The sequence below is a fragment of the Thamnophis elegans genome, chromosome 8 (assembly GCF_009769535.1).
Source record: "Thamnophis elegans isolate rThaEle1 chromosome 8, rThaEle1.pri, whole genome shotgun sequence".
Classification (NCBI taxonomy): domain Eukaryota; kingdom Metazoa; phylum Chordata; class Lepidosauria; order Squamata; family Colubridae; genus Thamnophis; species Thamnophis elegans.
The window spans coordinates 55,373,447-55,399,093 of NC_045548.1; the positions used below are offsets into that span (position 1 = coordinate 55,373,447).

General features: G+C 39.1%; 1 protein-coding gene across 1 annotated transcript in view; it reads right to left on the reverse strand.

Moving 5' to 3' along the window:
• Window positions 1-19,274: 19,274 nt before the first annotated feature.
• STK3 (serine/threonine kinase 3) overlaps window positions 19,275-25,647 on the reverse strand; it is a 112,240-nt gene continuing 105,867 nt past the window's right edge. The window contains exon 11 of the mRNA XM_032223242.1: window positions 19,275-21,095. Within this exon, the coding sequence (XP_032079133.1) occupies window positions 20,937-21,095 (159 nt within the window). The 3' untranslated portion in view covers window positions 19,275-20,936. The remainder of the gene's footprint in view (window positions 21,096-25,647) is intronic.

The following is a 25,647-nucleotide window of genomic DNA, read 5'->3' on the forward strand; positions in this document are numbered from 1 at the left end:
AAGCTCCCAACATCTCAAGGACGGCATTCCTTTTGCAATTTAGCACAAATGTTCAACCAATCGCTCTGCTTGAAGACCTTGTATAGGTAGTCCTCTATTTATGACTACAACTGAAACTGGAACATCTATCACTAAATGGTCATTAAGTGACCCAATTTTATGACTTTTTATCACGATTGTTAATTGAATTATGTAGTTGTTAAGCAAATCAGTCTTCCTCCATTGACTTTCTTGTTACAAACTTCCTGGGAAGTTTACAAATGGTCATCACATAACTCTGGGACCCCGCTTCAGTGAGTGCGTGCACGGGCACTTTGCACGCATCTATCATGTGTTTTGTGCTCATGTGCAGCATTCAAAAACCACCCATTTTAAGCTTAAAAACTTAGCTGAACTAAAAAAAACAGGGAAATATAGTATAGGAAAGGGCAGGAGGGTGGGCGGGGCCAACTGCTCACCGGAAATACCGGTTAGCCCAAACTGGTCCAAACCGGCTGAATCCCACCCCTGCTTGGGATGCTGCAACCATTGTAAATACAGGTTGGTTGCCAAGTGCCCAAATTTTGATCACCTAAATTCGGGGACTCTGGAAGAATTGTAAGTGTGAGGACCGGTTGTCAGTCACTTTTTCGGTGCTGTTGTAACTTTGAATGGTTGTTAAGCAAATGGCCGTATGTTGAGGACTATCTGCTTCATTGTCAAACTGTTTATGCCATGTGAAATGTTGATGTTAGAGAAAATTGAATCTTCCATAGGTTCTGCTCATTAGAGCTAATTCTACCCTCTGGGACAGAAGAGATTTGTGGAGGAGGAGAGATTATATTTCATTCCTATTTTATTAAGCAGAATATTAATGAAAAACAGCCTCTCCTTCCCTTTGCCAATAAATAGAGGACACCAGAGTCCCCTTTTCCTTTTGGTAGGCTGGAGGTTTGGCAAAGCTTCGGTAATTCCCAGAGGTGCTAAATCAATATACATTGACCTTTTGGCTCCTTCATGATGAGCCTTCTCTCCTGGGGCCTCAGCTATGCAATTGATGCTCATGAAATGCTTTCTAAACTCTGGATCCTTTATTCTGTTATTTACTTCCAAATGCAATATTTTTAAAAGCTTTCCAAATATCTCTTAACGTTAAATGTGGAAAACATTCATCTTGTTCTCACCATTTCGGTTCTTTGGGAGAAAATCACCTCTTACAGTATTGTCATTTCTCTTTTTCCTGGACTAAATTGGAATTTATCTAGGATGAAGTCAGGAGAAGTAATTCCATTTTCTTGCTGTGCCCTGAAGTTATAATTACACCCCCAGATTTTTAGAAGTATCTTCAGATACCTACAACCCTAACAGAGAAGGAATCTGTTCCAGTGAAACAGGAGACAATATATAAGAAACTACACAAAGCCAAGGGTGTTTATTGTGCTGAACAAATCCACATCTTTTAACGATAAATCAAATTCCTTGTGGGAAACAAGAAAACAATTATTTGTTTAATTATGATTCAATAATAAACCACAACTGTCTGGTTTTATACAATGTGCTCAGTTTTGTACCATAGTTTATGAATCAAAATGGGAGTGTTTACACTATTAAGCCAAACTCCAATAACTGACATTATGGTTTAGCACAACACATCAAAAATCTAATGTATTTATTAAATACAAACAAGATATCACAGAATACATCTCAATTTCTTTACTTCTCCATCATTTTGAACCAGTCTCGATTTTAAGCAAAATTAGAATTGAAAGGAAAGATAAAGCTGGCTTCAGGGGTGAAATCTACTTAACTTTGCTACAGGTATGGTAGCAATATGATTGCGCATGTGTGCATGTGTTTGATTCGCTCGCACATGCCACCTCCGTGCATGCACAGGACCTCCCGTGCATGCACAGAGCATCAAAAAGCAAGGGGGGGGATCCGCCGTGCTGCACAATTTATATTAGCTAGAAAGCAGGAAATTGTGCATCACAGCTGATCGTCAGAAAAACCAGGTCACTCGAACCGGTTTCATTTATTTCAGTTGGAGCGAACCAGTAGCATGTTTACTACCAGTTCGGGCGAACCGGTCCAACCGGTAGCATTTCAACCCTGGCTGGTTTGTATTTTAAGCTAAATTTAAATTAAATTAGAGTTAAGATGATTACTCTGCATGTACAGGTAGTCCTCGACTTACAACCATTTATTTAGTGACCATTTGAAATTAGTTACACTGAAAAAAGTGACTTTTTGACCAGTTTTGACACTTTCAACAATTACAGCATCCCAATGGTCACATGATCAAAATTCAGGAACTTGACAACTGGCATGTATCTATGACAGTTGCACTATCCAAGAGTCATGTGATCACCATTTGTAACTTTCCAAACCGGGCTTCCGACAAGCAAAGTCAACGGAGGAAGCCAAGATTCGCTTAACAACTGCATTGGCATGGCTTAATATCTTTAACCTTTGCTTAACCTTGACCAAAAGATTGTAAATTGGAGCAAAACTCACTCAGCAACTGTCTGGCTTAGCAACGAAAATGGACTCTGTTTTGGTCATAAGTCAAGGTGGCAGAATGAGCCAAGGTGGCACAGTGGTTAAATGCAGCACTGCAGGCTGACTGCTAGATCAGCAGTTCAGCGGTTCAAATCTCACCGGCTCAGGGTTGACTCAGCCTTCCATCCTTCCGAGGTGGGTAAAATGAGGACCCGGATTGTTGTTGGGGGCAATATGCTGACTCTGTAAACCGCTTAGAGAGGGCTGAAAGCCCTATGAAGCGGTATATAAGTCTACTGTTATTGCTATTATTATTGCTATTATAAGTCAAAGACTACCTGCATTTAATTATTTTCTTTCTGTCAATATTTTGCATTAGACATTAGTAGTAACTTTAGGGGAAGCTCTGTGTTAATAAGCATAATGCAGTCTTGACTTGCTTTAATATACTTATAAAACGCAAATGTTTCATTGCAGAAACGTTTGTATTAAATTCTGATGATTGAGCCATGGTGGTGCAGTGGTTAGAATGCAGTTTTGCAGGCTACTTCTGCTGATTACTGGCTGCCTGCAGTTCAGCAGTTCGAATCCCACCAGGCTCAAGGTTGATTCAGCCTTCCATCCTTCTGAGATCAGTGAAATGAGGACCTTGTTTGTTGTGGGCAATATGCTGACTCTGTAAATCATTTAGAAAGGGCTGTAAAGTACTATGAAGCGGTATATAAGTCTAAGTGCTATTGCTATTGGGAATAGATAACAACCATCCTAAATTTACACAACCCCCAAATAACTTAGTTTCAAATGTGGTAATTTTAAACTGGCATAATATCCTTCCTACCTATCGTACAAACATTCCTATAAATAACCTGCCTTCTAGCATTCCAGGGGGTTTTTTTTCCCCTTCCTTCCCCTCCACATTTGACAAAGGAACACCTGACAGCTTTGAGTATATAAACAGAACTGATCACTATGGTTAGCAACTGAACAAGGTTTAGGTTTACTATACCCCGCATAGTGCTGTTGGGTAGCTACCAGTAACTTAAGGATTATTGCATTATGGAAGATAAACAAACCTGGATGCCATTGCATTTTCCTGAAAGTAGAGCAATCAGCCTTCAATATCCTTGACTAATATAAAGGACCACTATGAAAACAGCCTATGGTTATGTTCAATCAGCAATTTGTATAAAATGTATACAACCACAGTGGTCACACTTAAACTGTTTCTGCTGTTTTGGAGGCTTTTCTACCAACATGGTAGAAATTTCCCATACTCAGGGACAAATGAAAGCTTTTAGCTATAGCCAAATGCTCACTTTTCACTTCTTTTGGCTGGCACAGTAGATTCTGAGCAAGGATTGTATGAGAAAATTGTGCAGCGAAGCACCACGTTTTGCATTCATAACGATTCTTTGCAAATGCAACGAGGGAAGAACAATTAAGATATTGTTGTCTCAGTTCCCTGGTCCAATAAAGCTAACATGAGAAGGATATATTCAGCCCAGTTATTTCTAATACTGTAGAAATAACCAATTCAGCATGCCTTGCTAAAAATACAACGGAGAAAAGAGAAAGTTTTACAGAAATGCAAGTTAGATTAAAACTTGCATGGGTAAAAAGTAACCAAAAAAAGTAACAAACGAACAATTATCCACATCTTTACTTGCATCATTTTCTTACATGCATAAAAGCTGGGATAGATTAAATGAATAGAAATTGGGGGGAAATGAACTGAAAGCATTCTGCATGGTTTAAATACCTTGCTAATGACAGGGTTGGGAGAGGGGAATTCTAATATTTTGGGAGGAATTCATAAATTTATTAATCCTTGGATCCTGATTTTTTTTTAAATGAGAAAACACTTTTCTGGTTGTAAGATCCTTAATATCAAAGACATTTCTTCCATTTCCTTTTTGTGTGTTTCTCATATTGATAACTCCATCTTAACAAGTCTTGAAGAATAAACTGAGCAGAGGCAATGCAAGCAATGGAATCAAGAAAAAAGCAGGCATTAATGTATCTGTCAACCCAATAATCTTCCAAGGAATAAAATATGTTATGGCATATTTAACTTAAAAGATTAAAATAAACAAAACAACACTTTTCCAATGTAAACCCCCCCCCCCCCCCCAAAAAAAAAAGACTGGCTGTAACAATCCATCAGCAAATAACTTGGCATAAATCTTATTTCTTCTGCTAAATGCCATCAGCTCAGAAAGAATACTGCTATACATCTGGGATCTGGAAGTAGGTCTGGTATGATTCAATTTCAGTTTGATTTGTTTGTCTCTGAAAGCCAGATTGATGTAGTGGTTAAGGCATCCGGCTAGAATAGCAATAGTACTTAGACTTATATACCAATTTTCATAGTGTTTTACTCTAAGCTATTTATAGAGTCAGCATAATCTGGATCCTGATTTTACCAACCTTGGAAGGATGGAAGGCTGAGTCAACCTTGAGCCAGTGAGAATCAAACTGCTAGGAGTCGGCAGAACCAGCTTGCAATACTGCACTTTAACCACTGCACCACCGCTACTTTTAGAAATTGGGAGATTGTGAGTTCTACTCCCACTTTAGGCACAAGTCAGCTGGGTGACCTTGGGCCAACCACTTTCTCTCAACCCAAGGAAGGAGGAAATAGTAAACCGCTTGGGCGGGGGGGGGGTATTTATCAACAAAAGCAGGGATTTGTCCAGATAGCCTCCAAGAATCAGACATAATTGAATGGCAAAAAAAAAAAAGTAAAATCTCTTTAGGCACACAAAAGGCATGCACAATGAAGATAATGATGAACTTTACAAATGTCATTTAAGTGATGAATAATCATGGCTTTCTGATGTGAACTTCACATGGTAGTTTTCCCATTTCACTTTCTCTGTTACTTGACACAGAATGTTTTCATTAATTATTTAGTTTAGGATTCAAATAAACGTTAGTCTGGTATATTATTTTATCATTAGGAAAATGCAAAGTGCAGTTGCTGAGAATATATTTTTGGAAAAAAAATTGGAGAAGGGGGATTGTTTTACATTATGGCATTATACATTGCTTTATATTTTCTATGCTTAATGCAATAACAAAATGTACTTATTTTCTTTTTAAAATGGTGTTTAATGAGGTGTGAGCAATCTTTTCTGACTCAAAGCAATTTCTTCCAGATAGCTAAGATGTCACGTAGAAGTACAGATGCAGGCCCGATTTGCAGAAATGATGTCAGAAAAGCTAAAGTTCAATATGAGCTAAAATTAGTGAAGACTAAGAATGACATAAAGAGATTTTTCAGATAAGCTCAAGAGGAAAGGAAAAGAAACCATATATTATTTAGCTTTTTAGTAAAATGTCAAAAGAGTAAGGTTTAACCAAGAAAAGGCAGAACAACTCAATTCCTATTTAGTTCTGTCTTTTCCATCAGGCAATTATAAAAAAAGAAAGTTAAAGTAAAGCAGGACTCATGGTTGAACTTGATAGAAATACAAGGAATATTTACTAACCTTGAAAGATTTATAATCTCCAGATTGGATCCTATCAGGAGTTTTAGAATTGCTTTGCAGTTCATTTTCACTGAGAAATCTTTAAGAATGGGCCAAATACTAGATAATTGAAAAAGGGGGAAAGGAGGTGTGGATTAAAAAAAAAACCCAATAATATCTGGAAAGATTCTAAAATAGTTCTAAAAAGATCAATTTGAAAATAATGCCGTAATAACTAGAGAACCGTATGTTTTGTCAAGAACAAGTCCTGTCAGAGTGATCTTGTTTAATTGGTTGGGTCATTTCCTTTAACCTTTTCCTTCACAAGTCAAAGCACTTGACAAATTACCCCTTGTCATTGTTGTACTTTTAGTACAAGTATGTTTTTAGAAGGATGGATGAGCTAGCATACATGTTTGGAAGGCATAAATAATACTCTAGAACCATGATGGAGAACCTATGACACGTGTGCCCAAAGTGGCATGTGAAGCCATGTCATCTGGCATGTGCGGCATCGCCTGCTCCTGTTCCGGGCTTTTGGCGCACAGGCACACACAATAATCAGCTGGCTTTTGTACCAGAAACTGGCAGAGCTGGTCTTCCATTTTCCAGCATGAGCTTGCTCGCCGACCAGTTGATCTTCGCGCGCATGCACACCGGTAATCAAAAAACTAGCTTGCCATTGTGCATGCACATGCCGGAAACCAGAAGTTCATTTTCTGGCATTCATATGCCCCCTAGGCAGCTTCTCTTCCAGGTTGCATCCCAGACGAGCACATGCATGTTAGTATCAGTTGTTAGTGGAATCTGGCTTCTCCATTGACTTTATTTGTCAGAAGATAGTAATTTCGAAGTTTCATTAAATGAAGGCTTGTAAGCCAAGGACCACGTGTATTTCACATTCTGAGAAAACCTTAGTTTTTGTCCAATAACTGTTATCTTTCTGGACAAAGGTGCTTCTCAATAGTGAAATTCTCTGCTTGTTCTCCTTTTTACATGTTCCTTGACTTTTCTTGCCAATAATTATCTTCTCCGCAATGACTGCTCTGTTAATTGGTGAAAAAGGTATGAACAGCATGGAAGGAGGGGCAAAGGTAGAGGGATGCAGAGCAAGGGGGGAAAAGGATAGTTTCCAGTTACAGTATATGGTGTAGGCAGTGTGATGGGAAAGAGGCCATCTATGTCAAAATTGACCAGAGTGAGAGGGATACGACATCATCTATGCCCAAGTCTACCACACTGCCCTTTCAGCAATTCCAAGAAGGCTCCACATCCTGTGACCCTGACAATACAAATAAACCACCAAGTAGCCACATCGACTCTCTAAAAGAATGCAAATGTCCAGCTGTCTGCAAAGACTATAAATATTTCCATTCCCCAGAATCCAGTCAGAGCTGAAGAAGCTTCTTGGAGGAGAAGCAAAATGTCCCAAGAAAAACCAGAAAGTTAAGTTGCCTCTTGAAAAAGTACCTCTGGGACAGCCATAACCTGGATGACTGAGAATCTCCACTGTCAGTGGGATGGGAAGTTTCACTTATTATACTTGTCTTGTATAGAACATGCAAACAGTAAGAGGAGAGATTAAATAAATGGCATCATAGAAATCATTTGCGGTCCCCTCCTAACTACCCTTTCTTTTTCCATCTCAGATATAATCCTTTCAAAATTAAAACAGTACAAGCATTTGGCAATAAACACATGAACCTACTTCTAATTAGTTAAAGAATGTACTGTAGAATTAATGAGCTGATTTGGTCATTGTAAGCGAAAAAAGTATATATCCAGCAATCAAGACCCAAAATATTTATTTCAGAATAGTTTTGTTTTGAAGAACACATTACTTTTTAAACATGAACAGGTTGTTTTCCTTGCTTAGCCTAGGAATATTATTTTCAAGCAGATGGGACCAGTAATAAGGGTACAGAAAAATATGGGTTGCAATAATTTTTTTGCATGTTTTTTATGTATAGCTTTTTAGCTGTTGATTTGATCTTGATTTGATCTTATGCATAATACAAAGTAAATTTATTTCTCATTTAGAAAAATAAGTATGTTTTAACAAAAATGTTAGATTGTAATAGTGCTGCCCTTTAAGAACTATATATATTGTTTAGAACAGTGATGGCGAACCTATGACACGCGTGTCAGTGCTGACACGCGTAGCTATTTGGGGTGACACGCACAGGATTTCATGCGATTCATCCTCGGCTCCTGCACGGCCGCCGAGGATGAAAGAATCTGTGCTGGAGGAACGGGGGGTGGGCGGGACGTGTGATCTCCCCCGCCCACACTCACTTACTGTATCGCCGCCGCCCCTTTCTGAGCGCAGGGGCTGCTGGTAAGGCATGCATGCCGTGCGCACACACGTCATCAGCGCGGCGAGGGAGGACCCGCAGGAGAGGAGCGCGGGAACAGTGCGCACCTCTCTCCAGTCAGGCCGACCCAGAGAGTCTACTCCTGGTTAGTTAAAGAATTCGCCCTCCCCCTCACTTATCTCAGTTCACGACAGGGCTGTGGAGTCTGCTGCTTCCAGCTCCACGTCCTCATCAACATGCCGCTCCGGCCCGCCCCCGCTATGAATATTCATATTCTTCGCCCTCGCGTCACTAGGAATATTCATAGCAGGGGCGGGCTGGAGCGGCATGTTGATGAAGACGTGGAGCTGGAAGCAGCAGACTCCACAGCCCTGGTTCACGGCACCCCAAACAAGTTCAATAATATCAAGGGCAACATACGAAATCGACTGATGAACAAAGAAGTTACTAAGCAGGTATGTTAAATAATTTGTTTTTGGTTTATTAAATACAATTATATATTGCAATTATACATTTTTGTAGTTTAAACTATAAATTGCGCAAAATTATGTTTTGTCGAAGTGACACACAACGCGAGTTATGCTCGATTTTTTGCCGATTTTTGACACACCACGCCAAAAAGGTTGCCCATCACTGGTTTAGAATGTCTTTATTTTGAACACATGATTTGTTGTGCAATATAAAATCTGGATAACCAAATAGCTCATTTAAAAAAAAAATCTAAGCCTCTTGATAATGTTGTCTTCCAAAATGTCAGCATTCTTGACTACTGAGTTGGTGTGACAGGAGTCCCAACATTAAATAAAAAAAAAAAGTGTTGTTTTTAAAAACGGCTGAAGTCTCCTAAGACTGCTAAATCTTGAGATATATTTGTGTTCTTGCCTGAAAACTTATATAGTTTGAAACATTACAAGGATCTGGAAATAAACATGAGCACCTACTGCTAAAGAGTATAGAATTAATTAGCTGATTTGGCTATTGTAAACCTGGAAAAGACCCTGTTGTTTTCAGAAGTGGTTTGCCATGGCCTCGTTTTTAGAACTAAGAGAAATTGACTAATGCAAGTTCACCTAGCTAATGTTTTGCCTCAGTTATGAAGGTAATGGAGCCTGCCCATTCCTGAGGATTCATGGGAGTGAATCTCATACCTTGAACATGATCACTCCCTCCTGCTGCCCACACATTCGTTAATTGAATGTGTGGCTCGTTAAATGCACATGAAGTTATTGCAGGGCGGGGAAGACTAGGGGGGGGGCTAGTGATGGAACAGGCCACCTGCTTAAGACCACCCAAGGCTTCCCCGACCCACTGAAATACCTCATGCTCCCCACAATTGCTTTTCCCCGACCCAATCTGCTATGTTGGGTCACTTACCATGCGAAGATCTAGCAAGCTGTCTCTTCTCCAGCCTCTTAACTGCGTGTGCCCCTCTGACACTTCGTTTAGGCCTCTGCAGGCCTTGGCTGGCATTTTTCTGGCCAAATGGAGCGCCATTTAGACCTGCCCAGGCCTTTGCTGGCACATTGCAGGCCAAAATGGAGGTCCGGAGGGGCAGGTCCACCCCTCCAATTCTCCGGTTTAGGCTTTTGCAGGCCTCGTCTGGCACATTGTAGGCCGAAAATGGAACATTGGAGGGGCAGGCCCACCCTTCCAAACCGTGGTGGGTTTCAAATTTTTTTAGAACCTCTTCTGTAGGTGTGGCTTGCTTTGTGGGAGTGGCTTGCCGGCCATGTGACTGGGTGGGGGTGGCTTGCCAGCCATGTGACCAGGTGGGAATGGCTTGCCAGCCATGTGACTGGGTGGGCGTGGCCAACTTGTAAAATGTGGTGAAACTCACTTAACAACGCTCTTGCTTAGCAACCAAAATGTTGACTCAGAAAGTCTGGCATTTGAAGCATGCAAGTCTTAAAGCTGTCAAGTTACAAGACCCTTGCACCCCTAACCCTTTAGAACAAAGAACCCCCAGGGGTGTTCAAACTTTAAGACTTGTGGACTTCAACTCCCAGAATCCCTTTTTAAAGAGTTCATATCAAATTTATGTGGAACTGACTTTGTTCAGATTTGCTAATAATATTATTCTTATCGGCTGAGCCCCACAATTTGTTTATTTATTACATTTATTTACAGTGGTGTAGTGACCTAGAGTTGGAGCTCTTATCTCACAATCAGAAGGCTGTGAGTTCAATCCTATGTAGCGGCAGAATTTTCTTTCTCTGGCCACAAAGAGAAAATATCTGCTGTGAATTCCTCATAGGCATCAGGAAGGGCATCCAGCCAGTAAATGCTCAGTTTCTTTCAGTGGTTTCAATTCCTCCCTAATGCAAGGGATTATAGAGTCATTAAAAGAAAAAGATTTAAATTTATTTGCCACCCATCTCACTGCATGGTGACTCTGGGCAGCTTACAACATTGAAATACTTATCATTAAGTCCAGTAATGACTATTCAAAAACAAAATATATAGGATATCCTGAAAGAGAAAGAATTTTGTTTCCTGCTAAACCATACAAAACTATAGAAATGCTCTTTCTTTCATGCCTTACATTGGATTATTGTGCATATTATGCTGAAAGCAAAATGCTTGAGTCTGATCAGAGGTTGAAAAAATCAATATCATCCCTAGTGTTTATTTAAAAATAGCAATAGCAAAAGCATTTAGACTTTATATAAGTCTAAATGCTATTATGCCACTGTAAAGCGGTTTACAGAGTCAGCATATTGCCCCCAACAAGGTGGGTCCTCATTTTATTCACCTCGGTAGGACGAAAGGCTAAGTCAACTTGAGCCTGATGGGATTTGAACTGCCAAATTGCAGTCAGCGGCTGTCAGCAGAAGTAGCCTGCAGTACTGTACTCTAACCACTGAGCCACCGCAGCTCATAAAATAGTGCTATATATGTATATAATTCACACATATAAGCAAGCTATAGCTGTGATGGCGAACCTATGGCACGCAGGTCAGAGGTGGCATGCAGAGCCCTCTCTGTGGGCAGATGCGGCATCACCGGCTAGTCTTTTGGTTTCCAATGGGCACATGCGCATCAGCCAGCTGGTCTTCGAGTTTCTGGCACTCCAGTGCACGCAAAGACCAGCTGGCCGATGTGCGCATGAGTACTGGCCAGCTGGTCTTTGGGTTTTTGGTGTTCCGGTGCGTATTCCAGTTTGAGCACTTGGTGCTGAAAAGGTTTGCCCTCACTGGGTTATAGGCTTCCAAGCAGGATCTTATAGATAACAGCTGAGTTTGATCAGACAAAGATCAATAACCCAAACTGTTCCTATTAATTGACTAGATTTCATAGAAAGTTTTGCTAGCATGCTGACCTAGTGAAAAGTGATAAATAATATTTATTTGTCACATTTCTATACCACCTTGGTTGTTTGCAAACAGAAACATACAATAATGTAAAAAGCAAAAAGTGTTAAGATAGAATTAAGAGTCATGTTAAGAATTAAGGTTAGAAAATATTAAAGCAGCAGAGGAAGTGTTTTCAAGCCACCCGCCCAGGGCAGTGTATCACTCCAGAAGAGTGGGGGCATCTCAACTCTGGGAGCAAGATGTTCCGTTAGAGGCAATGATAGAGAAGGCTCTCTTCCTAGATCCCACTAATTGGAATTATTTAACCAATTAGATCTGCAATATGCTCTCCCTGCCTGACCACATGGGACAGGTTGACGTAATTGGGGCAAGATGGTTCTTCAGATAACCTGGTCCTATGCCATGAAGAAAGAGACATGGTGGCTCAGTGGCTAAGATGCTGACCTTGTCGATCCGAAAGGTTGGCAGTTTGGTGGTTCGAATCCCTAGCACCACGTAACAAAGGGAGCGCCCATTACTTGTCCCCAGCTTCTGCCAACCTAGCAATTCAAAGCATGTAAAAATGCAAGTAGAAAAATAGGGACAACTTTTGGTGGGAAGGTAACAGTGTTCCGTGCTCCTTTGGCATTTAGCCATGCCAGCCACATGACCACAGGGACATCTTCGGACAGCGCTGGCTCTTCGGCTTTGAAACGGAGATGAGCACCGCCCCCTAGAGTTTAGCACATATATGCGAGGGGAACCTTTACCTTTATGCCATGAAGGGCTTCAAAGGCAATAACCAACACCTTGAATTGGATCGGGAAGCAAACTGACAAACAACACGTAAATAACAATGTCATTCAGATGGGTATTCCATGAACATTCAAACATCATGCTGCAGTTTACATTAAGTTTGCTTTTTTTGTCTCATCTTTGTCTTTACCTTTGAAAGACAGTAAGCTAGGTAACTAGTGGTTTTGCTTTTGCTCGTCAGCTCAACAAGTTGCTAACATTTTGTTGGAAGCCTGGTGTAGGCTGTACTTGTTTGCACAATTAATACTTTCTTTGCTGTAGCTTCAAAGTGATTTGGTTGCTTTAAGTGAGTCAGATTTTGGCCCCGACATTAGAATTCTCCATACATTTGATACATTCTATATCTCAGACCTCGAGATGAGGAAGGCTAGATAATATTTAAAGATGAACTACAGACTGCAGGATGTAGTTAGGCTTTGATATACATTGATGAGATTAAATATTACTGGGTAAAAGCTATATATTAAATTCTACTCTGAATTACTTCCTTACAAGGAAGTGTTTAGCTGGGAAGTAAAAAAAAAATCAAAAGAGGCAAATGGCAAAGCTCTTTTGTATCACTACCAAGAAAATTGTGCTATTAAAACAGGTACTATGTTCATGTAGTCACCTGGAATCCAGTTTGATTCTAGGACACCTTTACTTGGTTAATGAATTCTTTTGGAAAGAACTTTAAACAGGTAGAACGATTTTATCAGATGATCCATAGCATAGCATTGTGTTTGCCTTCTATGACTGTTTTTTCCATTATTAATCAAGTCAGCCTTATTCTGGACAAGTTTTCCCGATTGTTGGGCACAATATGCTGACTCTATAAACTGCTTAGAGAGTGCTGTAAAGCACTAAGACGCAGTATATAGGTCTAAGGGCTATTGCTATCGCTGTTTCACCTATTTATTAAATAATCACATTATCGACATCAATATGGCAAATGTCATAGTTTCAATCTTTTGGGGATTTTGTTATTTTAAGGGGGGAAACATGAGAAGCATTGTCCCAGCAATGTTCTCTATTCCAACCGACTGAAGGTAGTAGTGAACCATTTCTGTGAAGTAGGAAGGAATGGGAGGAAGACTATTGCCATGAAACTCTCTCCCAAGCTCTCTTATCAAGCAAATAGTGAAAGTGACTACAGTACTCAGGGCGGAGGGGGGGGGGGGGTAATGTTGGCACCCACAGCTGTTCATAGCCAAAGTTCCTATTGTAACCTGTCAGCTGCCAGCAGAGCTGGCTGCAGACTCGGACAATGAGGAGATTGGGGAGGAACTTGAGCCAGTTCTAGAGTCTGGAGAAGGCTCTTGATGGATGCCCTGCAACAGACCCAGAGATAGAGCCAGGGCCATCTGACATTTCCCAGCCACTAGAGAGGCAGCTGCCTTTGGAGGCTGAGATAAGGTCGGACGAAGAACAGCTGGGCCTGTTCCAGATACGCATATGCGCAGAGCTGTTAGGAGAGGAGAACAACTAAGGACAAGAAGTTGATTTGGGAAGCAAGGCATACGTAGATGCTGAATGGCTCCTCCCTGGCTGGGGAATAAATAGAAGGAAAGGGGACTGGTGGCCATAGGAGGCAACAGTTTGGATTTCTGAAGATTTGGCTCATCATGTTTCGTGTCTCAGAGATTGCTTGCCAGTATTTAATTTGCAGCTTTACAGCTGGGAGCTCAGGGCCTGGCAATTATCACAAGGAACCGATAAGGTCTGTTACTGCAGTTAACTCTTTGAAGGACTATTGCCTTCTTGGTGTGTGAATGCGATTACCGTATTTTCCAGTGTATAGGACACACCAGAATATAAGATGCACCAAGAGGCAAATTTTTAAAAAAAGTTTTTGCACTCTGCAAACCTCCCAAAAACGGCCTGTTTTTTGTGAAAATGGGACCATTTCCTCCCCCCCAAAAAAGGCATGAAGAGCCTTTAGGGGGCTTCCAGAGTGCTCCCACGTGGTGGAGCCACCCAAAAATGAGCAAAAAACAGGCCATTTTTCACAAAAACAGGCCCATTTTTCTCAAAAACAATTGCATGCATAGCTTTTAGGAGGCTTATAGAATACTCCTGGGGGCTGTAGGGGGGGAAATTGAGCAAAAAGCGGTCTGTTTTTCACTCCTTTCTGCCTTCCCCAGCCCCTACATGCTTTCTGAAAGCCTTCTACAGGCTCTGTACGGCCATTTTGCTGAAGGGGGCGGGGTTTCAGGAGGCAAAAAAAATGCTGTATTCAGTGTATAAGACACACCCAGATTTTCACCCTCTTTTTTGAAGGAAAAAGGTGTGTCTTATACTCTGAAAAATACGGTAATTCAGAGGAGATAAATAAAGAGGGGACAAGGAGTCTGTTTCTCTTTTCTGCTAAGGCTGGGCCAGAACAGTTCCCAGACCTACTCACCTTTTTCTGCCCTCTTCACCTTTTTCACTGGCTTTGAATAAGGTGTTAACTGCTGAGAGTGAAACTTCCCCCAATAAAATATTTCTCTATTAGAAGGGAGTTGAATTGTTGCCAATTCCACTGCATGTAAGAAACATTTCTAGTTGCGAGTTGGTTTACTACTGACTTCCTTAAAAGAATCCATATATTTTGTACACAATCTCTTTATTTAACACAGCTTCTGGGATACTACTCTCTGATTTTCAAATAGCAGACTAAACATAATTTCCATTGGTGTCTTCTAGAGATAACTTTAATGCATAGAGTTACCATTAAAACAAACCATATTCTAATCAAAGCTGGCAAGCTTTGTGTTAGTTCTAAGACATGCACATCGACAATTAGTTCAATTTCAATGGAATTTTCTCTGAAGTAAGCACATCACAGGCTGTACCTAACGGAAAATTCCAGGCATGTTTATTCAAAAGTAAATCCCTTCAAGTTCAATTAAACATTCTCAAGTAAGTGTGTTTACTACAGGTAGTCCTCAACTTACAGCAGTTCATTTAGCGACTGTTCAAAGTTACAACAGCACTGAAAAAAGCGACATGTTTTTCAATTTAATTGGCAATTTAATAGATTTATATGCCGCCCAATCCCGTAGGATTACTTACGACCGTTGTAGCATCCTGGAATCATTCGATCTTTTTTTGCGACCTTCTGACAAGCAAAGTCAATGGGGAAGCCAGATTCACTTAACAACTGGCTAAACCGTTGTAAAAAAACTCAGTTAAAAATTCTTACTTAACAACATAAATGTTGGGCTCATTTGTTGTCATAAGTTGAGGACTACTATACTCTTCAGTTTAAAAAAGCTAGTTGAATGACACAACATCAGGCATTGATGGAAAATAGTTTTTTTTATTCAAAATGGTAACAAACATTTATCTTTCAGGGTTTTGGGAAACTGTAGTTTAGAACAGTAAAACTTTTATATATGAGACAGGAAACAAACCATAAATCAATCTGAGTTAAAATTTCACAAGGTCTAGACTAGAATTATTGCAAGTTTTAATTTAAAAAAGTATTTTACAAAAATGTATATTTTTAGTAGAAATAAAAGTGGTTGTGGGCACAAGTAAGGTATGTTTCAGTAAACATTAATAAATATGAAATAATAAAAAGGTCAACTGCATATAACTCCTATGCCTATTATACAACTTTTTTGCCTTGATCGGTTAACTGTAATAAAATCAAATTATCTTCTCACCCTGACTATATTAATACAATAACTGTAGAGAAATTCAGGGAATTCCAAATATTATATTTTGTCTGCTACTTTCCACAATCTCATTTGCTTTAGAATATAGCTTTAATCTATAGTATTTATTAGAGTTCCATTTTTCTAGAATGAGAGGGAAAGTGTGATATTCACTGGCCCAATCAGGATGTAACATTTGCAGCTTCTGAAGCAAAGATATATAAAGTTTATTTCATTTTATCCTAAGAATGATCACTCTTCCTCTAGCTAACATCTCTCCGCTTAACTTACAATAAAAGGACAAATTGTCTATATAAATCAAATTTGAAACACAATAAAATTATCAACAATTATCATTTAAAACACCAATCAATTATAAGCAGCAGAGGCTAAAGCATCACCAAAAAAAAAATGGAAATTAAAATATATATATATATTTGTGCCCATGCTTTCAATCCTGGTTTTGTCTCTTCCTGTCTTGATATATTGCAATTAACTCAGAAAGTCTTCACATAATCATGGGTTTTCGATTATGTTTGTACCTGGAAACATAGGTTCAGAGCAAGACAGACTCTGAAATGACAGTTTGCAACTGTTTTTAAATTTCTGGCTTGTTCTGAACCTTAATTTGTGATCTGGATGCAATGCAAAAACTATGGTGATAGTTACTGAAAACTTCCTGGGTAACCCTGGCAAGTCAAGAAGGACAGTAGGAGGAAAGAGTGAAGATTGTGCATATCTTATACCAAAAAGTACATATCAAATCTATGTTAGTATCTGAGCAGAGATCTTTCCAAGTGCTGTGTGTATGTCTTAGCCTGGCAGTTGGCTTTAGTACTGTCTTTCTGGATTTCACTGTGTTAGTAATACTACTACTAATAATAATCAAAGCAATATCAAAAGAAAGAATCAAGTAATTTTTAATTGGTTAAGTTGCATAAGGCACACCAGGAAAAGCCAAGGCTGATGACCTGATTAATCTTTTTTGGTATTTTTCACAGATCAGAAAAAAGATGATTTAGACATTCATTTTTTAATGTACAAGATTTCAGAATGCTCTGCAAAACTGAGGACATTAAAGGAAGTTTCTATTTGGACAAATCTTACTTGGGACTAATCTAAATGACTAACCTCGTTAGACTGAACATATTCACTCCTAGCTCTCTATGAAACAATGGGATTCTGAACTCCTCGGCAATAGCTGTGAATGTTGGCCTTTCCACTAAGTCAATGACTATGGAGTCATATACAGGTGAAACTCGAAAAATTAGAATATCATGCAAAAGTTCATTTATTTCAGTAATGCAACTTAAAAGGTGAAACTAATATATGAGAGAAACTTATTACATGCAAAGCAAGATAGTTCAAGCCATGATGTGTCATAATTGTGATGATTATGGCTTACAGCTCATGAAAACCCCAAATCCACAATCTCAGAAAATTAGAATATTGTGAAAAGGTGCAATATTCTAGGCTCAAAGTGTCCCACTCTAATCAGCTAATTAAGCCATAACACCTGCAAAGGGTTCCTGGGCCTTTAAATGGTCTCTCAGTCTGGTTCAGTAGGAATCACAATCATGGGAAAGACTGCTGACCTGACAGTTGTGCAGAAAACCATCATTGACACCAATGGTAATTGCAAATAAAGTTGGATGTTCCCAAAGTGCTGTATCAAAACACATTAATAGAAAGTTATGTGAAAGGGAAAAGTGTGGAAGAAAAAGGTGCACAAGCAGCAGGGATGACCGCAGCCTGGAGAGGATTGTCAGGAAAAGGCCATTCAAAACTGTTGGGGACTTTCACAAGGAGTGGACTGAGGCTGGAGTTAGTGCATCAAGAGCCACCACACACAGATGGATCCTGGGCTTCAAATGTCGTATTCCTCTTGTTAAGCCGCTCCTGAACAACAAACAATGTCAGAAGCGTCTTACCTGGGCTAAAGAAAAACAGACCTGGTCTGTTGCTCAATGGTCCGAAGTCCTCTTTTCTGATGAGAGCAACTTTTGCATCTCATTTGGAAACCAAGGACCCAGAGTATGGAGAAAGAATGGAGAGGCACACACTGCAAGATGTTTGAAGTCCAGTGTGAAGTTTCCACAGTCTGTGTTGATTTGGGGAGCCATGTCATCTGCTGGTGTTGGTCCACTGTGCTTCATTAAGTCCAGGGTCAATACAGCCATCTACCAGGAGATTTTGGAGCACTTCATGCTTCCTTCCACAGATGAGCTTTATGGGGATGCTGACTTCATTTTACAGCAGGACTTGGCATCTGCCCACATTGCCAAAAGCACCAAAACCTGGTTCAATGACTGAGGGTTTACTGTGCTTGATTGGCCAGCAAACTTGCCTGACCTGAACCCCATAGAGAATCTATGGGGCATTGCCAAGAAAAGGATGAGAGACATGAGACCGAACAATGCAGAAGAGCTGAAGGCCGCTATTGAAGCATCCTGGTCTTCCATAACACCTCAGCAGTGCCACAGGCTGATAGCTTCCATGCCACGCTGCATTGAGGTGGTAATTGCTGCAAAAGGGGCCCAAACCAAGTACTGAGTACATATGTATGCTTATACTTTTCGGAGGCCTGATATTGTTCTATGTACAATCCTTGTTTTATTGATTGCATGTAATATTCTAATTTTGTGAGATTGTGGATTTGGGGTTTTCATGAGCTGTAAGCCATAATCATCACAATTATGACAAATCACGGCTTGAATTATCTTGCTTTGCATTAATGAGTCTTATCTCTTATATTAGTTTCACCTTTTAAGTTGCATTACTGAAATAAATGAACTTTTGCACGATATTCTAATTTTTCGAGTTTCACCTGTACTGGCCAAGAATTACAGATAGGAATCATTCTTATTCCATTTGCACTCTGCAGACTCTTTTGGTAGCTATTATTACACACAACTCTGTTTGCATTTCAATTGCTTCAAATAGGGGGCTCCCATAATACCAATTATGATTGAATTTTTTAAATATCATATATTATTATAGAGTATATTAGGAAGAATGCTTTATAAGTTACATTAGAATCACTTATAATTATCTATACTATTTGCTATTTAGCAAAACGATTTAGATGCCTTACCTAAAAAAAAAAATTCACAGTAAATTGCAATCAATCTGATATGAAAAACAGTAGGAGACATTAGCCCCAGTGAGGTTTCCACCATAACTTTTTCTATTTCATTCTATTAAAAAAATTATGGTTTATAGCAGCTCATTTAAGCTATAAAAGGTTGTGATTTTCAATTTATATTTTGGGTATCAATTTATGCATGTGTATTCATACACATGGTAAAATTGTTCTCAGCTGAAATATAAAGGAATGGTAATTTATTTCAAATATTTTAAGGCTTTTCAGAATACATTGTGGTCTTCCAGTTTTCAGTGCACAATTTTAGTGGCTCACAATGACTGAAACACATAATAAAATAAATAATTCACTAAAATCCAGAATCTTAACATGCAAATTAGTGGCAAGGGGGAAGGTAAGGACAAAATAAATCTGTGGCCCTCTTAGCATAATTGTAATATGACTTACAAAATAGATTCCATAAGCATACAAAAGTAGCTATTAATATAGACAATACAATACATTTCACATATTAGACAGAAGAATAAATGAAAAATGGGGGAATGCTATAGCATATTGAGGAAATTGAATTTAAAGAGCATATTTCCAGGAAAGCACATAAGATAACAGATAAAAATATCTACACAACAGTACTGGGATAGCTACAGGAATGAACTTATTATCATGGAAATGATTACAAAGAAGAGCTGCTGAAGGGGAAACTATCAGGAAAAAAATTAAAGAAAACAAAGAGAAAACATGAAAGAAATGTTGGAATCAGAGTAATTTTCTTTGGCTTTTCAATTAGTGTTTCTCAGTGTGTTTGTAATAGAAAAACATTTCCAAATTTCTATAAAATAAGGGGAAAGGGTAAGTGGAGTAAATAGGTAAGCAAATTATAAGATAGCCTTTATTATGAAGCCAAAGGAAATACTGAAAATTATGCAAAATGAAAAAGAGTGATAGATAGAAATATGCACCATAAACTCAGTGATCTGCATTTTTCTATTTTAAAAAGAAAAGGAGGAGGGAGGGAGGTGGGAAGGAGAGACAGAAAACTCAGTATATAGGCACTTGTTTCTTACATTGTAAGATCCTGCCTATTGTATGTGAAAGGGACAGGCTTAAGACAAAACCCACTTGGAATTTCTCCAGTGCAATTTCCCTGGAAAAAGGATTTGCTTAAGACTGCAGAACCCTGTTATTTTCAAAGAGAGATGCCCGAGAGAGTAGAGGAGTAGGCTGCATGCTCATCCTTATGTAAGTATTTCTCTACACTCAACATCAAGCTCCTGAATCAAAACCCCATGAGACCCATGTGTGTGCTTACAAACCAGCTGGAGCTAATACTCTACCTGAGTCAGCCCTTAATACAGCAATACATTCCATTTAGAGTGTGACCATTAACATACACTTAACTTACTCTGCCCTGGCTTCCACTAACTGCAAGCACCATTTATAGTTAAGAAGCATCAAGCATAAAAATAAATAAATCACCAAAGCATGTGGAATAAATATGCCTTTAAATGATAGGCGCATACATTGCCACTTAAAGCTCTGCATTAATTGGAAAATTTGAAATAGCTTGAAGTCTTACTAGGACCCCAAGTCATTACTGCATAACACCCAGCATTACTGAAACACTGCTGAAAGAGATCAGGAATGTGAAACATCTATTGTATCAAAACATGAAAAACAGAACATATTTTTCACTTGGGCTCAAGGACATTTAGCGTGCTTTCCTTTTGTCCTTCTGCTTGAGTTGTTGCAAAGCTCAAATGACTCGCCTTTCAAAAACTGTAGTTATGAAGACTCTCGCAGTGTCCACATCAACTCGTATCATTATCTTCTTAAGAAAATCAGAAGTTTTGTTGCCTTCTTTTTTTTGCATCCATAGCATCCAGAATTGGTTGTCTTTTAGCAGTATATCTTTGACGAAGCTCTTCAATTTCACGCTCCATCATTGGATCTAAAGCTTTTAATCTCATCTGCAGCTCTTCCAAACTTAGGTTTTTTAACTGTTTGGGTAAAAATAAAAACATTTTTCATTAATAAAAATATTTTCGCTCATAGTAGAAGCTGCACATGAATGTGTAACAATCTACTCATCTCATAGTCTCTTATATAAAATAAGGTATCAAACAGTGAATTTGAACTCATCCAATGGACTGTGCAGGAAATATTTATTATCAACCGGCAGATTACATTTAATTAAGTGTGCATTTAACTGCAGGACAGGCAATCTCCAAAATTATGAGACATAAATTATGAGAGGGTATGCTGTTCTGAATCACTTATTTTAAAAAATGATTATGTATATATGGCAATATATTGATAACAACAGCTCTCAAAATGACCATCACTGACAAAATGACAATTGGAGCACTATTATACATTGACTGCTTAGAGCAGAGATGGCTAACCTTTTCAACGCTTAGTGCCGAAAGTACAAGCATGCATACACCCATAATGCAATGCACATGTGATACCCTCGTGCCCCCTGCCCTTGTGCATGCGTGCATGACCCTTGTACATGTGCATGCATCTGCTGCATGACCCTGCCCCTGCGCATGCATGCACATCTCTTGCATGTGTCCTGCCCCCCCTGCATGCGTGGCAGACACCCGAAAGCCAGCTGACCGGTGGGAGGAGCACGCATATACACAACAGAGCTGGGGTGATGGCTTGTGTGCCTGCAGATAGGGCTCTGCATTCCACCTGTGGCACATGTGCCACAGGTTCGCCATCACGAGCTTAGAGTGTACCTCTTCCTTACAATAGCTAAGAGTATTGGTAAACTCAATATAAGGTTAAACAATTGCTATTGCTATTTTACTGTTATCCTGCTTTATTCCAGGAAGCTAATAATAATTGAAGTTGGTAGGGAGAAGATTGACTCAGAATGAGGAATAAGAGGAAAGCTTTAAACAAAGTTTATTCAAAACTCTTCATGTATAAAAAAGACAAAAAGTGTGATGTGATGTAGTGAAAAACTGTTATTATCATCCGCCTTCTTCTTAATTTGTTTTCTCATATGCTTACTTGTAGTATCTTGCAAACTCATGACTGTACAGGGCTGGTGATGCTAACAAGGTCGCAAAGCTTTCCCCCCCTCCTATGTAGATACTTCACTGGATTACACCCACGCTTATTTCAAGGCAAATTAATTTATGAAGATAAAATCTACCTGAAAAATGATCCAAATTAAATAAAAGAAGGCGGCTTTCTCTATCAGAATATTACATTAGCAATTTTCAAAGTATTCCTAACATCCTCAGGAATTTTACAAAAATAATAAGGGGTCCCTGCAATGATAATAATAATAATAAGACTTTTAATAATAAGACACCTGCAACAATCTGATGATACTGGAGCCTTGTCAACCAATATGTTGCTCTTCAGGCTGGGACTCTTCACCTGCACTTGCAGGAATAATTCAGTTTCAGAATGGAAAACACAACAGTGAAATTGATATTTATTACACCATCCTGAGAGTCTGTGTATGTATGCATACATGCACACATGCTAATTATATTCCCATATTGTTATTTTTAAAAAAATTAGTTTAACCAATCAACACTAACATCTATTATTTGGCCTCAAGGTTAATTGATACTCAGTATTTCCAAAAGCATTGACTCTAAATATTAGGGGAAATGTTGACAGTTGAGAAAAGGATCAAATTAAAGATTAAAAATTTAAGGTTGTCATCAAACTTATTTAAAACAGAATTAGTTATAAGTTAAAATACTACTTGTTTGAAAGTATTTTGGGATAACTATTAGCAAGTATTAATAAGAATGTTAATGTAACAACAAAATTCCAAATGAGAATTCACTCCAGAAAAAACTTTCTTAAAGAATATGACAACAGCAGATTATTTGAAATGAGAGATATTCCTAAATATGTTTACCAATAAAGGAGAATATCTGTAGCTCAGGATTGAAATGAGTATGTTTACCTAAATATGTTTAGCTGCATTTCTCAACTGGATTTTAGTATATACTTTAATTTTTATTCCTAAGAATTGTCATGATTTTTTCTGTGCTTAAGAAGTGGACTGGAATAGAAAAATGAATAAGTAAAAATAGAAAATATGCATAGCTGTAAGATATATTTTTCTTTTAAAATCATCAAAATTTCCCTTTTTTTCAAGTATAGTGCCTTCTCTAGGCTGCAAATATCCAATCAATCACCAGGTGGAACAAAGAGATACCGAAAACTATCTGCTACTATCTAGTGGTTGTCCAGATTCCTACAGCTCAGATATGCTAACTCTAATATTAGAAATGCTGCGTAAAATGTGCTTGCACATGTATATGTGCACAAAATAATGTACTAGGCATGAAATGCCACTCACCACTGAAGAAAGTTAGCACCCTTAGAAGAATGAAATATTTTGGGAAATATTAAGAAGGCAGAATATTATATTTCCCTGGATGAGAAAAGGAGAAACAGGTTTTTAATGACAAAGAGCAGCTCCCTGACCCCAGCACATATTCGGTGCACATTAAGACTGGACCAGTCTATCTATAAAACAAGAGACCTCAGCTCCAGGGTGATGGGATTAAGACATGATCCCCCAGGACATAATAACTAGCTCACCACATGGCACAACCAAGCCCCTTCATTACATCACCCAGCAAGGTTCAACCAAACTCGATTCAGACAAACATGACTCCACATGGGAGTCTGCAACCAATAGGATACATGCCCTTGCCATAGGAACAGGAAGCTCAAGGTCAAAGCCCAAGAGAGGGTATAAATAACATTCACTCCCCACTCCATGTGGTCAGCTGCCCACCCATGTGGTCCTGTCCACCATTAAATTCTCCTTCCAAGCAGCCTCCCTGTTTCCAGTGTCTTTCTCCCCACTTGGAACTGAGCCCAATTGGACAGTTTTTCCAACACCACTATAGTAACTCTTTCCTACAAAAAGCTTTTACATCAGGAGTAAAGAGGAAATGGTTTAGCAACACAATTAAGTAAAAGCTGAGAATAAAAATACATAATCTATTCAGTTCAGCTCAGAGAGGGCAGTTTAAAGCTATCAATTTGATTATTTCCATCATGATTACTTAGACTTAAACAAAAACTTTTATTTCCTGTGGAAGAAAACTCTGGCATGAATACACATCAGATAAAAACAATTTCCTGGTGAAACTATTCTGTGGTCGAAAAACATCATTTTGTCTACAAAACTGAATATTATACCGTAAACTATATAGCAGAAAAATATGTAATGCAAAAACATCCCACTTGTTTTTATAAAATATTGGTTGAAACACAATGACTGTACTACTGAGAATCTCCTATGACAACCAACCTATATTGTGTGTGAAAAAGAGGTCATGGTACATTCTAATGTGCCAGCTGCGAGAAAATGGGCAAGGTCTTTAACTTTTTTAAAAAAATTCTGAATCAAGCAGAACAATCATTCTCTTAGCTATAAGGAGTTGCACTAGTGCGATGCTAGAAATGAATCATTGAGAATAACAAGGGCCACTTGCATTCTGCAAATAGAATGATCAGATGTACAAATATTCAGCTCAAATGTAAAGAGGTCTTATAAATTTCTGTCCCAATCTCAACAGACTTTCCTAGATGTTACTATCCAGTAGACTTATATACCGCTTCATAGGCCTTCAGGCCTCTCTAAGCGGTTTACAGAGAGTCAGCATATTGCCCCCAACAATCTGGGTCCTCATTTTACCCACCTCGGAAGGATGGAAGGCTGAGTCAACCCTGAGCCGGTGAGATTTGAACCGCTGACCTGCTGATCTGGCAGTAGCCTGCAGTGCTGCATTTAACCACTGCGCCACCTTGGCTCTACATCCAGCACATTGAAACAGTATGCAAACATTCTACAGATGCAGATCAAATTCTTTGTATCATAGCACCAGAATTAACCACGTTTATCTGACCAACTAGATTAGGGGTGTCAAACAGTGTCATGGCGGCATCATGTGACATATTGGGGCTTTTTGCCCCTTCGCTAAACTGGGTGGGGGCGGGGCCAGCACATGACACATCCAGCACGCAGGGCGCGGGTTTGACACCCCTGAACTATATAGTCTATGCAGTGGGTAGTTAAATTTACTTGTGTTATGTATGCATTGCATCTATATTTTTTATCATCCTTTTTGGAAAACTGCAGAAAAATCATATATCACAGTTATGTTGGCCAATGCTCCATTTTTTTTTTTCAAAATTGATTTCTTTTTCTTCATACAGATAAACCCTGGTGTCTCCAAAGAAAATACCAGAAAGTCCAGCTGCCTCCTGAAAAAGCACCTTTGGGACAACCACAACCTGGATGACTGGGAATCTCCGTAAGACTTTTAACTATCCACTTTGGGATGACCACCTTTTGATTGGGGTGGGAGTATGAATGGATTTCCAGAAAAATTGCAGACTATAGGAACAATTTGCACTTCAGTTTGAGATGTAGACAACACAAAATCATCCTCAACAGCTTGTGCCTGTCTTCAACAATGAAGCAACACAGGGCAGAAAACATCCTGCAGCCAAGAAGGCTCCACACCCATTTGCATTACACAGGTGATCCTG